Below are 22,276 nucleotides of genomic sequence, written 5' to 3'. Positions count from 1 at the left end.
GTGACAGGAGCTTGAGTAGTGATTTGGTAAGATGTTCAGGCATGGCAGAGAAACTCAACAGTTTTCATTATGTGTTAAAACGAATGCCCCTCAGATTCAGCTAATTGATGAGAGGAGAAAAGAATTATTTTCTGCAACATTTGTACCAGTTGATCAGGTGCTCCAATTAATTTATTGTAAATTGCATTTATTTGTTGCTTACTTTAAGATTTGTTTTTATAATTTTGAAAAGCAGGTTGTTTATAATATAAGTGATGAAGATAACTATATATGCGCAATGTACTAAATTAATATTAAATATTCATATTGCAGGTTCATGAAATAGTTGAGTGTCAAGAATGTGACAAGAAATTTATTTCAGCTAATCAGCTAAAACGCCATATGATAACTCACTCAGGTAAAGAAGGCTTTCTTCCCTGTCAAATAAAACTGCTCAGATTATTTTAAATTGTTTTTATATTAGAGTTTTCAAAAGTTGCATGGTGTTAAATGCTAAAAAACAAATACATCATAGTGCCATTATAGCCTTTCCTGGCATAACAGATTTCAGATATAATACACTACAACATATACACTACAACTTTCAGACTTCCATTGGCCATACTATTTAATAATTAATTTAACAATTCTTGAATGTCATCAAATTCATTTGTAATGTGAAGACTGGAAAAGTAGAACTATCAGATAATGAATACATAGCCTAGATAACATTTTTGGGGTGCAATTCTTTTGATATGAATGCCTTGTATTTCTAAACAGTACATGTTCACATGCGACAAATAAATGTTCACATTTCTTTTGGAAAGAGTAGCTGCCTAAAATAATTGAGCGGGTAGCTGCCTAAAATAATTTAGATCCAGAGACTGGTTTTAATGGCTTTATGAGTTTAAGGCTACATATATAATTCTAATGCTTTACCATTAATTGGTTGTGCATAACCTCCTAGAAAGCAATTCTATCCCACCTATAGCTTGGACGCTTTTGCCAACATGATCACTTTTCTTAAAATTTTATAAACAACAAACCATCTGATTGTTACCTTACTAATTATCATTGCATGCAAGTGATGCAAAGATGAATTTTTAATGATAGCTATTTTTGTTGACTAACACAGGGCACAGAAGGCAAAATGCTTCTCTTATCCTTAAATCAAACCATATTTTGCATAGGCAGTAGAAATTTAATTATGTTCTGTTTCCTTTACCCCCAATTCGTTTAAACAATTTCCAGCGTTGCAAAATAGTTTTATTATTATCTGCTGTCCTCATCTCACAGCACGTTCCAGGTGCACCGGTTTAAACAAAGAAGCAAAATGAATTTCAGAGACTTTTAGATGTTTATTGAGCTTACGGATTAGAATGGTATAGCAGTAAGCGTTCAGCTAACATCTGAAAGCTGAAAACTTAAACATATCGACTGAATTTTAATAGAAATGAATATGCTATGTGTATTACTAATTAAGTTTTAAAATGTTTAAATTGTCATGCCCTCTTTCTCGTTGTTAGTCTGGCAACAAGCTTTGCCTCTTTGAAGTCATTCTCTTTTGATTTAAGCTAATTAACCAGAGTTTAGTTTTTGCTGTGATTGTTGCAAAGAACGTGCCAATTTCTCAAGATGCGCCATGGCTTATATTTTGGGAAGCGACTTAACTGTATAATGTAAAGGGCATAAGATGTCTTTCTAATTGGTTTAATCTTAATTGGGTTGACTTCATTGCAGAAATCTCTGAGGAGATGAATGTTTCTGCCTTTCATCTTCTAGCCCAATATAAACAAGAGCTTAAATGTGCCCCCCACTCATTTTCTACAGAAAAACGCCCCTACACCTGCGAGGTTTGCAATAAGTCCTTCAAACGACTTGATCAAGTGACTGCACACAAAATAATACACAGTGAAGATAAACCCTATAAATGCAAGCTTTGTGGAAAGGGATTTGCCCACAGAAATGTTTACAAGAATCACAAGAAGGTAAAAACAAAAAAACCCCAAAACATTCTGCTGTTGTTGTTTACAGCTCTGCTTAGATTTGCAGCTGTTGCTCATTATCACTGATGGATCAATACGCTTTGGCATGCTTACAAACATCAGCTTTAAATCTTGCAAAATAGTAATGTTAAGTACATTAACTTATAGAACTAGCAGGTTCCTGGTTATTGTTTGGTGTTTCTTTAATTGACCCAAGTTAGTTCAGTTGGGTTGTCTTCCTCTACGAAATTCTATTCTCTCTTTTTTTAAAAAATAAACTGGAAAATTCTAGTAAAATTGTAGTCATTTTATATCATTATGGCTACTGGGAGTAACATTACAATTTGTACTCTGTTCCAATTAAAAGAAGGAACTTTGCCCTAAAAATGTAGAGGAACTTCACTTTTTAGTCTACATTGAGACCCCCGACTGTGTGATTTAAGTGACAATCTGCCTACCCTAATTTAGATAATGCCTGTCATTACTTTTGACCCCGGGGCACAGTTTCAGTGGCATGGCTGCACCCTTGACTGCTGCTGCTGCTTCTTCAGAATGGTAAGATTGTTGAGAAAGAGAGAGAGAGAGAAAGAGAAATTTCCTGCTTAGCATTTGGGATCCTTTGCTCTTTCCCTCCCCCCTCCCCATGCCGCCAACACTTTGATGAAACAGATACACCAAAACTTCGACATACTTTTTACAGTTTGGCTCATGTTATATGTCATCTGGGAATTTGGCACTGAATCTTTGCATCTTTTGTGTTTTCATCCATAAATCATATGAAAGTAATAATAACCAAAATACTTCTTGCATGGTGAAACAATTGTAACTGTTCTTTCTAAGACAAACAAGATACAGGAATCGGGTGAAATACGCCTAGCTTACACACATATCACAATCTAACTTGAATAAATAAAACCTTTTTTTAAAAAAAATGAACTTAAAAGTGATTTGTTTGTAGGGAAAGCAACTGAAATATACTCTGAAAAGTCATTTTTATTTTTATTTTCAAGAAAATCAACTCTTACATCTTAAATTGAGGACATAGATAAAAACGTCAATTCAAATGACTCAGAATAGGAAGAGAATTGAATGCAAACATTGCTGCTGAAAAGGTTTACAGATAATCTTGAGAGATTTGCAATAGTTTGTGGAAATGTATTTTCAGGTTTGAATTGTCAGCTGTTATAAATTCCCTCTATTGAGATTCTGATCACCTAAGATTGATGTTTGTAACATTATTATATCTAATAGGTTATAGATGCACAACTTTCCATTTATATCTCAGCTATAAAGAGGAGGCAGGTGTGTAAGAGAAAAGTAGGAAATGGGAGAAAATCACATGCATCTTCATTATAGATTGAATCTGCAGGCCAAAGGTGACAGGACTGATCTCCTTTGAGTTGATTCAATAAACTTGCATTTAACTTCTTAAAAAATCACAAATTCCACATGCTTTTTGGAGTTTATTGATAAAATTGAAGAACTCTGGATTGGAAAATACAATGAAACATTAGACAATGTTTCATGGGTGTTAGCGATATGATGCATATGTGGAATCTGGGTGGCAGAATAGGTAAAGGAAAAGGTTTAAGGAAACATATAAAACATATAAACATATAAAAAACATGCTTAGCATTGAAATCCCACTTGAATGGGATCCCTTTTTCAGAAAGTAAGCACGGGACTCTGTATGTGCTACAAATTCAGGAGAGAAGTAATAGTAAAAATGTGAAGATTCGGAAAAATATTGCATGTATATGATAGTTTGGGTGGATGGAGAAAGCAGTATATAATTGTATCCACTAGGAATGGATGCATCTAGATATCTTTAGAAGCAATATAGTAGCTGAAATAATGTGATAGGTCCATTTCTTCATCTTATTATAAAAAACAGTTTGGTTCTCATCTGCTCAGATGATTGTCCAAAATACATGATAGATTTGATTTATACATCTCCATGAGGGCTAATGGAATTTTCAACAAATTATAGAAGATGATTAGGTATTTAAACTTTAAACTGTGTCATAGATAGTCTGTGTTTCACACGAACAAGATAGGTACTATCTAACTCAGCACAATTAAAGGATTAATGGGAAAAGAAGGTTACCATAAGCAGCATGATAAATCTCTTCTTTCTTAGACATATCAACCTATACAACATATGTGGCAGATGACAAATATGTCCTTCTGAGATGCAAGGAATAGCTATGTCAGGCCTTGGAAGCACTGTGTCTTGCATGCTGTGTAGTCAAATGAACACAGTCTCAGTGAATATGTGGATTATGGGCCTGAAGCAGTCTACCCCAATACTCTAGGAAAATTCAAAAGGAAAGCCAGTTGCAGATGTTAACTAAGGCACCCTACTTAGAAGAGCCTTGGTAGTACAGTGGTCTAAGGCACCCTGTTATTAAGCTGGTTATTAAGACTAGCTGCCTGCAATTACTGCAGGGTTCGAATCTCGCCAAGGCTCAAGGTTGACTCAGCCTTCCATCCTTTCTAAGGTAGGTAAATTGAGGACCCAGTTGTGGGGGCAATAAGCTGACTTTGTATAAATATACAAAAGGATGAAGGCTATTTCTGAGCACGTTGTAAGCTGCCCTGAGTCTCCGGAGAAGGGCGGCATATAAATCAAATTTAAAAAAAAGAAAAAAAAAGATGTTCCAAGTGATGGAATTTACAAGCAGAGCTGGAAAAGTATTTCAGCAGTGGAACCTTCTATTCAACTTTCTACCTCAGGCATCACAGGTTGAAATGAATCTTGTTTAAGTTTCAATTAAAAAAAAGGATGAGCAGTCTTAACATTTGTTTTTCCGTTTTGTCATGAGTAATGAAAACAGCTTTGGTGATTAAAAATGGATAGACTGTAGCACATAGGAATGTTTAGGAAAGGGTTCCCAGTTTTTTTGGGCGGTGGAGGTATGAAATTCCTTTCCACTTCTGTCTTGTCTTGTGCATTAATACTATTTTGGGGTTAATGCTACATTTAGTGTGTCTCCTGCCTCATAACAGTGGGAAACAGCACCACTGATTTGTAGTAATCATGTCACTGCACTTAGTTAACACAAAGAGAGGCCACACACACAAAAAGGAGCTTGCACTACATGTGTTCCAGATGCCTTAGATTGCCTATTCTTGTAGTGAAAGCTTTGACAAGCAAACTCAGTTTATTTCCGGTGTGAAAAGTCTAGCTGTGAATTGAGGTGTATATCATGTTAGATAAGGAAAATACCTTGTTACTAGATAAGGCTATGGATCATTCTCTGCTTACTTTTTCAATACCTCAGCATGATTCTATTTTTAAAAAAATTAACTCATAAATTATTTAACTCAAAATATTTAACATTCAATGTTAAATGAAAAAACCTAAAAGCTAGTAGGGGACTGGTAGAGTTATGTTCCATTTCATTTTTCAAACAAAAAATCAAGGCTGTTTTAGTTGTCTGAAACCCAGATCTGAATCTAGACTAAAATGAGTTTATAAATACTAAAATATGATTGATCCGTGTTAAGCTTGAAAGGCTGGCAAGCTGAAAAAACAAGAACCATTTAGAATTCTGGAAAAATGTTTGTTTATTTAAATAAATATATATAGATGTCCAGTTCATGTAATGTGATTCTGGGTGGCATACAACAATACAATAAAACAATAAAATAAATAAAACAATAATTACTTATATAATTATTCTTGGTGGTGGTGCAGTGGTTAGAATGAGGTACTGCAGGCTACTTCTGCTGACTGCAGTTCAGCTGTTCAATTCTCACCAAGGTTGACTCAGCCTTCCAAGATAGATAAAATGAGGACCCAGATTGTTGGGGACAATATCCTGACTCTGTAAACTGCTTAGAGAGGGCTGTAAAGCACTGTGAAGTGGTATATAAGTCTAAGTGCTCTTGCTTTTGCTATTAAGGGCATCTAAAATGATAAAAGTAGAACCAAACTAGTAAATGAAAATAATGGACGAAGGGATGTAAATAATAATGGATCCACCTCTTGAGTTCAACCAGCCCCTGAATCTCCAGGCTGACATAACCAGGTCTTGAAGGATGTTCAAAAGTTCAAGAGTGATGAGACTGACCTCACCTTTGGAGGAGAGATGATGCCATAACCTGTAGAAAAGGCTGTTTGGTTAGGGGCCATTAAATTTACAGTAGCTCTCTAGATGATGTAAATTTTGAAAACTTCTCAAAGTAATTTTCTTGCACATCTTAAACCTAAATTGGTCTGTTGTAATATGTCCTGTGCAAGGAATTGTGATATAGTATGTCCTGGTCTGCTACATTGGCGCAGAAATATGCAGTGAAACAAAGAGAAGGGAATATTAGTAAAGTTAAAAAAAACACAGAATCTTAGTTAGAAAGACAGAGAATGGTTGTCCCACAAACTTTTGAATCTAACCCCAACATAGAAATGCAGACCCCACCATTATTACCAAGGAACTATAGCTCTTATTTTATTGATTTGAAACTTACATAATAACTCAGCTTTGCTGGGAATAGTAATTATCAAGATTGTGTGTAGCTCTTCTTTCTGCTGTTAAAGAGCTATATGTATTTTGGCAAATATATAGAATTAGCATCTTTTTAAACATTATTCCAATTTTTTAGTGGCTTGCAGTATAAAGGTTGTTAAATCTAAATTGCCTCTGGTAATGTCTTCTGTTATTTTTACAATGCTTATATCAGTAGTTTCGAACTAAATAGGCCATCAAAATCTGTTAAATGGTACAGCAAAGGGAATATTGGCAACTAAGCAGAATAAATAAATACATAAATAAACAGAATAAACTAAAGCTGGTTTGTTTGAAGGGTGATATGCTAAATTAACAGTTTTGTATGCAATTTTTGTATCCAAGACTAAATATTCCATTTTGAAATCTATGTTTTCTTGCACATATTTCACCAAACTACATCTTAGGTAATGTTTGTGTTACTATTTCAATCATTTCTTGACCTAAGAGTCAAATCAGAGATTCTTAATCAACTGAATGAATGTTCTGTACTTAGCATACTTAGCATTATACTAAATAAGCATATTTTTTAAAAAAATAAAAATCCAGAAGTTGTCTAAGGAGTTCAAAACTCAGGATAGCTACTCACCTAAGTAAAATCCTAAGGTTTTATTAAATGGGGGGGGATTTTTCACTCATGCATGTGCCAGATGTACAGCCCTAGAGACTGAACCCTTATATTTATCCACAGAACAGGTACAGCACAATCAGCAGCAGTGCAAGCTTCCCCACAGCAAAGTCTCATCCAAATGTCTCAGCCCTGTTCTGGAGGATACATCAGTTGAGGTGAGAAGGTAGCTCAGTCTCTTTCTACTGAGGCATTATTTGGCTTTTTCTAGCAGCAACCCTATTATTGATGCAGACTTTGCATAAAAGCATCCAGAGCTTTTTTACAAACTGCTTCCAGAAAAAGTCTAACATCACTGTTGACATAATGTTTGCCTATGTAATTGAGGGACAACTTGGAAACACAGCCCAATGCACTTTCTGCATCAGACGTTTCCAAGTCACTTCCAAACATTAGCAGAAAATATCAGCTGAGAAGAATGGGGTACCTGTTTTTGCTGGTCTCCTGATTCAATCCGGAAGGCTGACAAACCAATCAATCTCACGATTCTTCTCAGAAATTATGATCCTTTCATTGCAGGTGAGCTATCAGGATTAGGGCTGATTCCTGACTGGCTGTAAATTAAGAATGACATGCTTTCTTTAAAAAAATTGAGCAGAAGACCTGCCCTGTCCTCCTTTTTCCCTCCCACCTTCCTTCTGGAGAAACATGGAAACTTTAAAAAACTAAAACAGTATCTTTTGATCTGAGCAAATCTCCAGATCAGGGATCTCCAACCTTGGCAACTTTATGACTTGTGGACTTCAACTTCCAGAATTCCTCAGCCAGCATGCACATGTGCTGGCTGAAGAATTCTGGGAATTGAAGTCCACAAGTCATAAAGTTGCCAAGGTTGGAGACCCCTGCTCCAGATATGTTACCGTGTTTCCACAAAAATAAGACCCTGTCTTATTTTTTTTTTGAACCCTGAAATAAGTGTTTGGCCTTATTGCCATGCGCTCAAAAGCCTGATTGGGCTTATTATCAGGGGATGTTTTATTTTGGGAGAAAAAGGGTAATACATTGCTCAGAATACTTATCATGCATGCTTATTGGGGAATAAGAGAAGAAAGAAAGAGTTTTCTGATAAGACGTTGTGAATACACACGAAGTGGAGTTGTGGACATAGAAGAAAAACACAGTAACAAAGAAATTTGAGAAAGTGCATCCTTGTGTGTATCTTGCCTAGAGTTTTTTCAGCCTGAACAGAGAGTATCATTTGCAGTTGAGGGCAGATGGCCAGGTCTTGTCTTCTTCTAAAACAGGGCCCTCAATCTGTTTTAGATAAGGAGCACAGCTGACATTTTAATGGCACGTTAATTATGGGAGGGAGGGTGTTCATTCTCAAAATGATTATGAAGAAGGATGAAGCCAGTGACAAAATACTACCTTTTATTTTGCTTATTATTTAAATTTAAATAATAATATATAAGATAAACATAATGTTTTCCTGCTATACTGCCAGGCCTCTTATAATAACAAAATCAACCCCTATCTTACTGCTATTGGTGGATCTTTTTCTTTTTCTGCTGCTGGTGATTTACAAAGCCCTGGATTGCACCCATTTTTTTTATTCTCTAAAAATTCCTATTAGCCTATGAAGAATTCACAAATATTCTTGGAAATAATATGGATACTGAAGCATAAAAAAGCAGCACTGGAATTTAAAAGTTGCAGGGTTGGACAAGGACCTGATAGATGTTCATAATATTCACTGGCACCTTCCCAACTGGCTTTGCTTTGGCTTTGCTTTGTTGTGCCTCTTCTTTTTTACTCATTCTCAGTCTCGATGAAGAAAAAACTCCTTTTATTTGGCAGCTTTTTGTCTCTTGCTGCAGAGCTTCCAAAATCCATACATCTTCTCCCCCGTGTGTTTCAAGGTTGCATCTTTTATAAGAAATTGTGTTGTGCTAACACAGGGGGAGAAGTCTCAAATAGGGCAGAAAGGCAGCACAAGGGCCTCAGTGGTGGGTTTCAAATTTTTTTACTACTGGTTCTGTGGGTGTGGGTGTGGCATGGCTTGGTGGGTATGGCTTGGTGGGCATGGCAGGGGAAGGATACTGTAAAATCTCCTTTTTTTCCCCAATCCAGGGGAAGGTTACTGCAAAATCCCCATTTCTTCCCAATCAGCTGGGACTCGGGAGGCAGAGAATGGATGGGGGCAGGGCCAGTCAGAAGTGGTATTTACCGGTTTTCCAAACTACTCAAAATTTCGGCTACTGTTTCTCCAGAACTGGTCAGAACCTGCTGAAACCCACCTTTGAAGGGCCTGCAATTTTCTCAGTAGCCTGCTCTTCCACAGTGATGAATGGTCTCAGGAAGGCTTCTAGATTCATTCAAATATAAATGTTTGTTCAGTGCACTGTATATTTACAGTCTGTGTTCCTGAAACTAATCTGGATAAGTCTTAATTGACAATAGGAAGATATTTGTTGCATAATCCATGGGCAGATAGATATGAGGGGTGAAATGATCTGCCAGAACTGCCTTTTAAAAGACCTTTCAGTATATTTATTAAGAATTCCAATTTTGGAACACCAAAAGTAATGTTAAACTTTTACTTATGAAGAGAGCTGTTATGATTCTTTTCTTGATGCTATTCAAGTGTTGCTCCTTCTGTACATAGTTGTAATGCGTTAGGAATCCTAAAGCCTGCAGTCAGATTTGGAGACTTGCAACCTTCTCAATACTTATAGGAATATGACTGACTGAGATTCAAGGCATGGCATTTTTAGTCTTTATGTTACAAAAATATGTCTCTAGAGAGGTTTATTTGATTCCATGTCTCTTAAGCTTCAGCTGAGCTGGTAAGCATTATTGCATCATCAAGTTTTAAAGAATTTTTTTTGGAAGAGGTGTTTCCTATAAGTGAATTCACTAATAATAGAAACCATATTTACCCAGTTTCAATTTAGTCAACTTGTCTCTGAGATCTGCTACATAGGCTTGAAGAATCCAGTAGAAAGATGGGAAATGTTGTTTATTTCTGTAATGGTAGATAAAAATCCTTTCATAAAGAGAATTTCTTCTTCTTATGATTCCATAAATTTGAGGAGAAGGAGCTGTAATGGTGCGGTGGTTAGAATGCATTATTTCAAGTTAACTCAGCCCACATCCAGGAGTTCAATCCTGATCAGCTCAAGGTTGACTCAGCCTTCCAACATTCCAAGGTCGATTGTTGGGGGCAATATGCTGAACTTGTAAACTGCTCAGAGAGTGCTGCAAAGCATTATGGAGCAGTATATAACAGTGGTGAAATCCAAAATTTTTTACTACCGGTTCTGTGGGCGTGGCTTGGTGGGCGTGGTGTGGCTTTGTGGGCGTGGCAGGGGAAGGATACTGCAAAACCCCCATTCCCTTGCCACTCCTGGGGGAAGGATATTGCAAAATCTCCATTCCCACCCCACTCTGGGGCCAGGAAGAGGTGGTATTTGCTGGTTCTCTGAAATATTCAAAATTTCTGCTACCATTTCTCCGAACTGCTCAAAATTTCCACTACCAGTTTTCAAGAACTGCTGGATTTCACCCCTGAAATATAAGTCTAAGAGCTATTGCTATTGTCTACTGATATTTTAATGCAATTAAGCTTTAGCAACTTGATATCATTAAACTTTTTTTTATTTTTTGGACCAGACCAGTGGGACTTATTTTTCTTCATTTTAGTTAGACATAAATAAGGTCTGTCTGTAGATACATCTGTAAGAATGAATCAAATAGGGAAAAGCTTTTGCCCCAAAGTCGGGCACTGTATTTAGCTTGGGAACTTCAGATAATCATTTAAAGATAATAGAAAGCTATCTTGAAAATGCAAAGGCAGACTTTATAGGTGCAAGCTGAGGTCATAGGCAGGACCTTCAAAAATATGTTCTTTTCTCTCTTCTATTTAATCGCTTTTCACAGTTTTTCTTCTTATTTGCTTATTTATATTTTCATTTTTAACATTGCTTTTCAAGATAAGTAAATTCAGTATATACTAAGTGCACATGGTTCCTTTAACTTTTAAATCCTTTAATGTTGAAGTATTCTATTAATACATGGAATGTCTTAAAAAATAAGAAAAAGAGTATTTTGTGACATACACATTTATCACATACTTTAGAGGTAGCACATGGGACTCCGTTCCTCCAAACATTCCAATTTTAGTGCCAAATAACGTTTAATTTGTGAGATAAAAAATTCATCCTAAATTATTCAACATTTTAGAAGGCAGGTTAAACTATTAACTAAAAATTAGTAATGTTATTCATTATGTGAATATCTATAATATTTAGAAGACCTTTGAGATTTGGCATTTTATGAAACACCAAACAAAACCTATGGTGAAGTTTATGGACTTTTTATGGACTCTGATGTATAATTCACTTATATTTATTTATTAGATTTATCTACTCAAATTATTAACGTTTCATTTTTGAAGCATGCGGAATCAAACTTTTTGTTTTTGTTTGATAGAATAAAACACTATCTGTTTGGATTGCAATCAGCAAACTTAGCCATAGTTATATATGTTCTTTATCTACAGACACATTCTGAAGAAAGACCATTTCAGTGTGAGGAGTGCAAAGCTCTATTCCGAACGCCGTTCTCTCTACAAAGACATCTTCTGATTCATAATAGTGAGTAGAAATATAGATGATAAAGAGATTTACATATCATTGTACTTGCAAGAATAATGCATTCTTAACTTTCTGATCTAACAAAACATCTTTATTATATTAGAATTTTATATAAAATGTATACTGACTTTATATACACACATCCACACAGAATTGTACCTATGGACATGCTAAATAAAATATAAATAGTAAAATTAAATTAATATGAAATCTGCACTTAGTCTGTAAGTTAATGATTCATTCCATTTATTTGGTTAAGTAGAAAAATGGTCTTTAATAGATGAATATAATGTAGACAATAAATATAATTATTTTCAGGAGGCTTTGCAACAAATATAATATTCAAGTTTTTAATGTTTAATGTTCTGATTATTTTATATTGCTTTTTTAATGATGCTATAACCTTCCCAGTCAGTCAGCAGTGAGATGGGTGTCATAAATCTAGTTAAACAAATAAAATAGGGCAAGTTTCAGAAATTATTGATTTTTTTAGTGCTCAAAATTATCTAACCTGAATAGTAAGCTCTTTGGATTGCTATTTAACCTAGAATGATGAGGTTTGTTCCTTTATAATTTCTCTTAATAAACATGTTGGTAAGTTGTTGACTTGAAAATAAGTTGTCGAGGTAAAAAATACCTGTTTTGACCAATTATGTAGAACTTTTCAAGAAATGAATTTTTCTTTACTATAAATTATTGGCAATTGCTCGCATAAGTTTATAAACAACTGGGATTCATATAATGAATGGTGATGCACACACACACAAATTTTGTTGCAAAGAGAATGTTTATGATGAAAATACTGCATAATATGGTAAAATTATTCTATCATCACATTCAGTTTTGATTTTATATATAAAGTATAACTTTTTATTGGCAAATATCTGATTATATTCCTCTACTATAAAATTCATTACATGCAGTAAGGTTCTATTGTTGTTACTTGGTAGTTGTTTCTCTAGTTACAAGATATTGTAAGTTAAGGACAGATAGTCCTTAACTTACCATTGTAACTGAGCCTGGATTTATAGTCATAATTATAGTCATAAGCAAATGCATACGCTCAACTTCAAAAATCAGCTTGCGGCAATAAAAAAAATATTCCCTCAACAACACAAGGCAGTCACATTGGTTCGTACAGCAAGGAGTCTGCAGTAATAATTTTTAGCAGTACTGTAGCTGCAATGGAAGACAAGAACCCATGTTGCATAATAATCACCAGCTCTTATGTCTTTAGGTTTACCATTATTATGTGGCCTAGTGTGATTGGGAAAAATTTCAATAAATACATTCAAACTTCTATTTAACCAAGAAATAAGAGAGTGGCTTCTTTCAGCCAAAGAATTGAGTGAGCAGAATTTATTGATTTATTTATAATATTCAATAGATAGTATTAACATTTTTTTGTCTTAGGTGAAAGAACATTTAAGTGTGATCACTGTGATGCTACATTCAAACGGAAGGATACTTTGAATGTTCACATACAAGTTGTTCATGATGGCCATAAGAAATATAAATGTGATCTATGTGACAAAGCCTTTGTAACACCATCTGTTTTAAAGAGCCATAAAAAAGTAAGTATAATGAAAAAATAACTTCATAAAAGTAATAGAATAACGTGACAATAGGTTTATTGCACAAAGTTTATTTTAAATAATTCACATTTAATGTACAAATGTACATTAACGTACAAAGAAGACAATGCTTTCACTTTTTCTTTCAACCAATAATTATAAATAAAAAGAATTAGGGAGAACTATAAAGATAGTATAGTCATTGAAATGAATAAAAAGCTTCATAACATTTCTGTAACATACATTTCACTTTGGCTACTAGTTAAAGGTGGTAGAAATTGAAAAGCTTGGTTAATTGATGTTCTCTTTCCCCATGAACTACAGCTTCATCCCTAAAAGGTTTTGCATAAAATTGGAAATATTTTCCAGAAGCTCATGTATGTTGGCCACACAGCAACCTCCTTTTTTTCTAATGATTTTTTTTATTCACAAAAAGTTAAAATACAAAACTCTGAAAAAGAAAAAAAAATTACAAATGAAGTTGAATATTCGTGTCCCAGGATAACGTTGCAGGATCCAATCTGGGCCAGTCATTGGGACTAGAGATTTTATCTGACAAGAGGCTTTCAGACTCATGCTGGAGCCCTTCTTCAGGGAACTTCTCTTTAGCAGAATGTGTGCTTTGGGCTAATCTCTGTGTGGTTTTTATAGTGCCTGTTCTATGTAGCTTTTTAGATGTTGATTGGGGTATGTTGATGGCTGGCTTTTAAGTCGTTGGCTGTCATTTGCGATGCTGCTCAGCTGTCACCTTTAAAGTACTTGATGGGCTGGTGGTAACTGTTGACTCCCAGGTTTCAATCACTTCTCTGGCTGTTTTTGTGCTTGCTCATCCAACAATCTTAGTAGCTGCAAAATTGAATGTGTTTCCTTGTTCATTGCATGGTGAGTTTGGGTCTCCTCGCCTGATCGCTTGCTTGTGTTCTTACAATCTGGTGGTTAGCTTCCTCTCAGTCTATCCTACATAGTCACAGGGACAATCCATGCAGGGAATTCAATAGATTTCATTGGAAGTATCTCCTAACTCCAAGCAATCTTTACAATGCATAATTTGTCCTTGTATGCCCACTTGCAGATCCACATACAATAGGCACTACAAATACCATGCACGAACAGCACATAATCTGCTAGAGAGAATTCCCTGAAGATGGGCTTCAGCACAAGCTTGGAAGCCCATCTAAAAGCTTGGAAGACAAAATCTCTGATCCCGAATTGGATCCTGCAAGAAAAAATTCATAGAAACAAACTAGAAACAAAACAAAACAAAACAAAACTTTTAAAAGTGCATTAAAAAAAGACACAACACATAACACATATTATCCTCCCTAGCTGAGTACTGATAAATATATTACAAAATATTAGTTTCTAACCCCTTGCAAAACAGGCCTGAAAAAAATTCAAACTTCTAATTCTGTTTACAAATTATTAACCTGTCATCTATCTATTATATTAATGGCAAAATAGTTAACATATAGAACAACAAACAAACAAAAAGGCAAGAGTAGAGTATCAAAGCCCTCTGTTAACAAACTATTATTATAGTCAACTTGTAGAAAGTTATCTATCCCAAATTATCCCAACAGTTAACTCTGACTCATTCTGGATCAAATATCCACAAGTGTTTCTTAATACCATGTATTATCAATTGTTGTCTGATTAAATATAATAGATCCATTCTCCAAAATTGATCTGTATTCCCCAAAAGGTCCACTTAAGTTGTTTTTGAGTTGAGGATGATAAATCCATTCCCAATCTCTTTCAATCTTCTTAGGGGAAACCATTACTTATCATTCAGTCAGTTTTTTGTGGTTGTAAAGGAATGCAAGCCTGAACTTCAGGAAGGTATCGTAATCTTCTGCCAATTCTAAGTCTGTAACATCCATATCTTTTTCTGTCTCCTTCATTGAATCTACAACTTTCAAATAAAATTCCTTTGTTGTATCTGATTTAACTCTAGTTACTTGTATTTGGACCTTTTTGCAACCTTTATTATTTTGTCAAACAACTTGGTTTGCATATTACCAAATGGTCGCACACCAACTCCTTTTGCTGAACACGTGAGTTGGCACATTTCCCTTTTAATATGGCCCAGTCATGTGGAAATAATCTATGTATATGTATGTCAGCATCCACTGGACGTTTGTTATGGAGTTGCAGCAGCTTCACTAGAGATCTGGCAAAGGCTGTTTGAATGTTGTTTTTATAATCAAAGTTGCTAAATGCACTTGATCAGAATGGGTTTTAATACATAGTTCAGTTATAGAACTGAATAGTTCTATAACTATTCAGTTATAGTTGCTTCAAATGCAACTATGAATTGATACTTCTTTATGTTTTGCTTATGCTTGGTTCTAACTTATTTTTCAAAAGTACACTTTTTAATTTTGTTATTATGTGTTTGAAAAGAATATAAGAAAGAGACAATACAAACCATGTGAAAAATATTAGAACAAATATGTTGTTGTAATATTGTTCAAACATATTAGAAAAATATGTTTTCTAATTCAAATTGATTTAAGAATACACCCAAATAGAAGTCCTACTGTTGCTAGTTTATAGAATCTTGGTTATCATATAATAATAAAGAGTGTTTCAAAAGTTGAAAAAAAGTCAAGAAAGTAGTTATTAAAGTAAAGGTTCATGTTTAAATGCTACAAACATTTTGACATCCCAGTAAGCATTAATTTAATTTTTATTAACCAAAATGTGCAATAAAAGTCTCATTTGATTGGCCAACTAGATAATACGGTTTACTTTTCAAGGAAAAGTCATATTGGTTTAGGAATTTTTATATTGTTGCAAGGTGAAACGTACTAAATTTTTAAAACTTTTAAAATAAATTTTAATATCATAGTGTACCATGTGACGTAGATGAAGAATAAAATTTAAAAATGAAGAATTAATTTTGCTTCCTTTTGTAAACAAATTAACTATTTATATTTCTCCTTTATAGACTCACACAGGTGAAAAAGAGAAGATTTGTCCATACTGTGGGCAGAAGTTTGCAAGTAATGGAACTCTGAGAGTGCATATTCGAAGTCACACAGGTACAGCATGCTCAATCCTTAGTAGCCCTTTTTTCTAGCGTGAACTGAGCCAATCCCTTATTTTGTATCAGACTATATTCGAGGGGTGTTTTTTTTTGCAAATTTTTTTTTTATTTTTTTCCAAACATACAAATTATATCCTTTCGGATGTACTTTTGTGTTATTGATGCATGTCTTTCATATCTGTCATCCATGCACAAATATGAGGTTTTGCCTATGTTTAAGATAAAATTATTTCATTCCACAGCACCCTTTTCCCATTAATATTATAAAACTGTAAAAATTAGTAGATATTAAAATGTTGAATTACTGAGTTCAGTTAGTCACAGTACAATTTTATATGTTGTAAAATAGATTTTTCTGATCTTATTACTTTAGTAAAAACCCAAAGATAATATTTCCTCCATTTTTTTTCTGAGGAATATATGTAGTCTATAAAAATGCTGTCATTATAACAAGCCAAAGCACTTTATGACTTCTGCATTCCTAACCTATTTGGGTTATTTATCATTGTCTAATTTATCACTCCATGACAGTTAAATCTTCAAAAGTATCTGTAAAGTTTCAGGAAACTGTCAGCCTCCTGTTAGTTTGCTACTAGTAGTAGGAGAGATTCATACTGTCAAAAAAAAATCTTGCTTTATTGCCAGTGTCTTCTTTAGATCAATGAATAACAACACCTAATAGGTTGATGATTGGGAGGAACTATAAAAAGAACTCACACTTCATATGGATCAAATATTCTAATGCTTTATGTGTGCAACTGATTTCTGTCCTTCAAATATACAAGGGCACAGACCAACATAGAAATATGCTTTTGTTAATACTTTTTAGTAACCATACACTGTTTTATAATATATCCCAAAATACAACTTTGGCTCTTAATCTAAACAGGTAATATGAAAATAAATATTTGATTTTTAAATAAATATGCATTTGATTGGGGTCCCAAGTGTAATTCCTAGCTCCATCAAGTTTCATTGCTCTTTATTTCTTTAAAGTCTTTCTCAACAAAGCGGTATGATTTATACCATAGTAAATAGTGAGTCTTGCACTGGACCATGTTTGCCTTACAGTTGATTTTATTATATCGCTTATTGCTGTACTCCCAGGTTTCATTGTTACACCACACACTTCATACATCTTTTTAATGCATCTAAACACCAATACTCTGCAAATTCTTGAGCTCTAATACCTACACTTTCTAAACCTGTGTTCTAAGCCAAAAATCCATTTAAGACTCATTAGTTAACTGGAATTGATTTTAGATTATTTATATTGGGGTGGTAAATATTGTCTTAATTGAATATTATTATATTTTCCACTAATCATTTTATATTCACTGTTTGCATAATGGACACCAATTCCTTACCTGAATGTTATTCCACTGACCTGTTTTATAATAGCAAATGTTATGTCTCATTTTTTGTATTCCACATCACCTATACTCTTGCTATTTCTAGGATAAACAATGTAGGAAGTTATTAGATAGCTGGGCTAAGCAATAGTATAATTAGAAAGCACAGAACACAAAGTACAGTAGTAGATTATAATCATTTGTTTACATTACAATTTTATGCTTTTTTAAAACTTAACTATGAAAATAGCTGTTGTCTAAATTGAAGAGGATAAACTTGTTCATTTGTTATTTTTCTTGTCTCTCTCTCTCTCTTAAAAAAATATACCATATGTTATTTAGCAAATTTCTTCATCATTGTAACAGAAGCTCCATTAGTTTAATTGACTTTTCTAATCTCTTTGAATGTATCTTCATAGTTTATAATGTTATTTGCTTTTCCTTTAATCATGCTGCCTGTTGTGATTGCCGGTCACTGTTGTCATCGATCACACTATCTCTGCTTAGAAAAACCCTCTTACAACTTCTTTTGTGAACTGCTGCATTGATCATCTGGCAGGAAGCATTGAATGTGCAATCCAGATGGCTTCTTGTCAGTCTCACCTCTCATGACCTCATGCCCAATAAAATTATCTTGATTTTGCAAATAAGGCGAATTTTGCAAACTCCAGTTGGCATTGTTGGCTTTTTGTAGTGCTAGAGTAACAAAGATTTTCTTTTTGCCTTAATCTGATTTAGGACATTTGAGGATTTTTATTATGTAGCTCTTTTCTTTCAGCAATAATATTCATTGGACGGGATGAAATGAAGCAATATCAGACCAGGTTTAACAGTTCCTTATGGAAAATATATTTAACTGTCTCTATTATTTAATTATATATCAAAATTATAACATGGATCATCTCAGAGGAAATGAAACAACCAAACACATTTTTAATTTTAAAAGATTAGAAGGCTTGCAAAACACTTTGGTCCATCTTTGCATTAATATTGGAAATGAGGTTAAAGTTATTATCCAAAATGTTGACTTGGAAAGATAATCTATTGAAATTAATATCTACATACTTATACATTTTTCAAGTGTGGACAAATATTCAAATCCACAATCTGGTTGTAAAGCCATATTCTAAGATGCAGAAATGTTTAACAGGTGAGAATTAACTTTAAAAGTTGTTAAAACTAAAATAAAATTAAAGCAATCTTTTAAAGCAATCCTATCTTTTTATCCACTATGCTTGAAACAATTGAAATATTGTATATTTTAACTTGGAAAAAGCTTTTTACTGTAAGCTTCATAAACTATATAAGCTCTAGCCATAAAAATTTGCCCAAGTGATGAGGTGAAGATCTGAATCCTTGCTCCTAATTTCACAAGTCAATCAGAATGATAGATTACTTTTCCTTCACTAGTGACAGAATCTTCTCCTTCACTAGTGACAGTAACTAGTGACAGAATCTTCTATCCCATCTGAGAAGAAAGTAGCATGGATATATATATGTATACAGGGTACACTTCTGTATGCTAACAATACCTTGGAATCTGATATCTTCTTTCTCAATATTTTTATCTAGGGCAGCTATCTTATTTTACCTAACTATAACTTAAGGGTGTGGTGGCTATTTTGAAAATATCTCTAATTGTGATCTACTGTAGTGCAATCTGTCAATATTAAAAACAAACTTTTGCTTAAAAGGAATATTTTGGGTACAAATAGCCATCAACGAATTCATCGCTGATTAACATTGTACTAATCTGAAGGATCAATGCCATGTGGAAGCAGTATTTGTAGCATCAGTGGCTTGAATGTATTGTCACAGAACTGTAGCAATTGTATTCATGGAGAAGGAAAGAGCTCTGTTCATTGTCAAAGGTGAAACGGTCCTAGGGAGTCTCATGGTCTTATCAAGCTAATTCATTAAAATGCTTCAAATATGGCTATTTTCTGTGCCCTTTAACATAGTGCATAAATACTACAACATGTATACTATATTTTTATGCATACCTTTCCCACCAAATTTACCCTTTTTATATTTCATACTTTTTTTAAAAAAATAGCAAAGTTGATTCAAAATAAAGATAATTATGACTCAACAAATATATAAATACACACAAACACATATGCACCCACCATATAATTAATTATTTAACTCTAGGATATAATTTCTGAATTGCCCAAATCTTATATATAAAAATATCAGATAGCAATCTTAAAATGCAAGCCATACATCAATTAAAATAAGGGTTTTTTTGCTCAGACAAAAGAACTTAAATTTAATTAAAACCACCTACTTTGATAGTTGAAGCTTTCTGTTTCATAATGTAAAGCATGTCTTACTTTATAATTAGCTACCAGCACTGTCTCTTAACTGCACAACTATATTGGTGTAGCTACAAACTTCCCTTCAGTGAGTAAAATAAAATCAGTGGGATGGGATTTCCTTGCTTTTCTTCAAGCCTATGGACATTGCTTCTGGGAAATGGAAAAGCTATTTCCAATTGTATAAGATTGATTCAGAGAGACAAAAAGTAGAGTTTGGAATGGTATGAAGTGTCCTTCCTTTAATAAACAGAAAAATAGCTTGCGATCCAGACCACATTCTTTAATAGCTAAAAACAGCCTAAGTCAGTTGTTTAAAACAAGGCTCTTATCTATCAACAAAGAATAAAAGAATGGGGAAGGTCTCAGAATTAGGCTGTCAGCACTCCATTGTTTCCAAACCTTTCTAAACATTTTTCTTGAAGTGCAAAAACCAAACAACATAAAAATGTCAACTGGATTAATTAAATGTTTGACTCCAAATAGCTCCTGCAGTGTCCAAAGGATGACAGCATGGTTTAGTGACATTGGGGGTCATGAGAGATAGTGTCACGTTTCAAACAGATGTGGAATTAATAAATCAGAGCATTTGGAACAACTTGCAGACCTTGTTAAAATGCTTGCCGAAACCTTTACATTTAGAGCTAATGGGCTAAGTCAGTGGGAGGAAAGAAAGAAACAATTCATTTGGCAAGGATATTGCTGTTTGCCCTCCCTCCACCATCGTGTTTGTCTTTTCAAGTGGCCCTATTCCCAAAGTATTAAAATGTTTTTGAGAAGCTCCATTTGGCAATTGTTTCATGTTTGCAGTATAGTTACATCTAGGTCTGTAATAAGTAACTGATGTAACAAATATATTGTATGTAAATTATATAGTAAAATGGTTTTAATGCCATGTTCCTTAGAAAGATGTTTGACACAAAACCTGAACATTTGAGTTTTAAGAACTCTTCCTAGAGAAGGAAAGTACTAAAGAAAATGAATATGCAAAAAAAAAATACTTAAAACAAAACATGGCAGCTTGAAGCCATGTCACTTTTTGGTATTTCAGTCTCTAGATAATAAATGCCAAGATGATAGGTCAAAGTCTATTGACAGAGAAGGAGGAGGAAAAGGAGAAGGAGGAATGGACACATAAATGGGAAATTTGATAAACTGCTGAAACATTGTCAAATATTCCAGAAGAATACCACTGCAGAAGATTTAACAAGTTAACAAGATCCTTCTCTCTCACCCACAAGTGAGAGATAGAATAGGCCCCTCTAGCATTATGAATGTGAAGAAAACGAAGAAAAGCATGTTTACATAGAAATAGTCAATATCTCTGTAAAGCAGCTGTATCTTTTTTCAGAATTGTGCTGGAACTTTCTGCTGCAGCAGAATTCTGGACAGAGAGCCTTTGGCGAGGGGTTACCAATAGATAATGTATAAAGGTTCTCCTTGCACATATGTCCTAGTCGTTCCCGACTATTTGGGGCAGTGCTCATCTCCGTTCCAAAGCCAAAGAGCCAGCGCTGTCCATAGACATCTCTGTGGTCATGTGGCCAGCATGACTAAACGCCAAAGGCGCACAGAACGCTGTTACCTTTCCACTAAAGGTGGTTCCTATTTTTCTACTTGCATTTTTTACATGCTTTCAAACTGCTAGGTTGGCAGAAACTGGGACAAGTAATGGGAGCTCACTCCATTATGCAGCACTAGGGATTCGAACTGCTGAACTGCCGACTTTTCGATCGACAAGTTCAGCATCTTAGTCACTTAGCCACCGCTTCCCACCTAGATAGTGTATACTCCAAAGTAACTCAATCAAAACTAAAGTGCTAAATAGAACCAACATGAAACTGGTAAGCTAATTCATTTAGGGATTTAATAGAAAATCTTTCCTTTGCTAACCTTGGTGTAGGCTCTTAACTTTATTGACTAATTGTATTTTATATTGCTTTGTCTTATTCTATGTGTGACCATATTATTCTTAATTTGATTGTATTTGTGTCAAGCTATCTTGAAGAAAAATAAAGCAAAACATCCGAGAAGAAAGAATGGGATTAGGGCAGAGTTCTTCAAGCCCTTTTACAAAATAGCAATAACAATAGCACTTAAACTTACATACTACTTCATAATGCTTTATAGCCCTCTCTGGACGATTTACAGAGTCAGCGTATTGCTCCCAACAAACTGGGTCCTCATTTTACACACCCTGGAAGCATTTAAGGCTGAGTCAACCTTCAGCTGGTCAGGATAGAACTACTGGCAGTAGTTCAATACTGGTTAGAATGCAGTACTACACT

General features: G+C 34.3%; 1 protein-coding gene across 4 annotated transcripts in view; it reads left to right on the top strand.

The window, feature by feature from the left end:
* PRDM5 (PR/SET domain 5) overlaps nt 1–22,276 on the top strand; it is a 71,668-nt gene that overhangs the window by 29,219 nt on the left and 20,173 nt on the right. For 3 of the 4 annotated variants that reach the window (XM_070948687.1, XM_070948686.1, XM_070948685.1), the window contains 5 exons: nt 313–397; nt 1,810–1,967; nt 11,602–11,695; nt 13,109–13,269; nt 16,220–16,313. In XM_070948687.1, coding sequence (XP_070804788.1) covers nt 313–397; nt 1,810–1,967; nt 11,602–11,695; nt 13,109–13,269; nt 16,220–16,313 — 592 coding nt within the window. Of the gene's footprint in view, nt 1–312; nt 398–1,776; nt 1,968–11,601; nt 11,696–13,108; nt 13,270–16,219; nt 16,314–22,276 lie in introns of all 4 variants that reach the window. The other variant, XM_070948684.1, reaches the window with a different exon arrangement.

The sequence above is a fragment of the Pituophis catenifer genome, unplaced genomic scaffold, assembly GCF_029215685.1.
Source record: "Pituophis catenifer annectens isolate HBS135680 unplaced genomic scaffold, rPitCat1.0.hap2 SCAF_8, whole genome shotgun sequence".
Classification (NCBI taxonomy): domain Eukaryota; kingdom Metazoa; phylum Chordata; class Lepidosauria; order Squamata; family Colubridae; genus Pituophis; species Pituophis catenifer.
The sequence above is the reverse complement of the archived record's forward strand: the minus strand, read 5'-3'. Positions and strand labels throughout refer to the sequence as shown.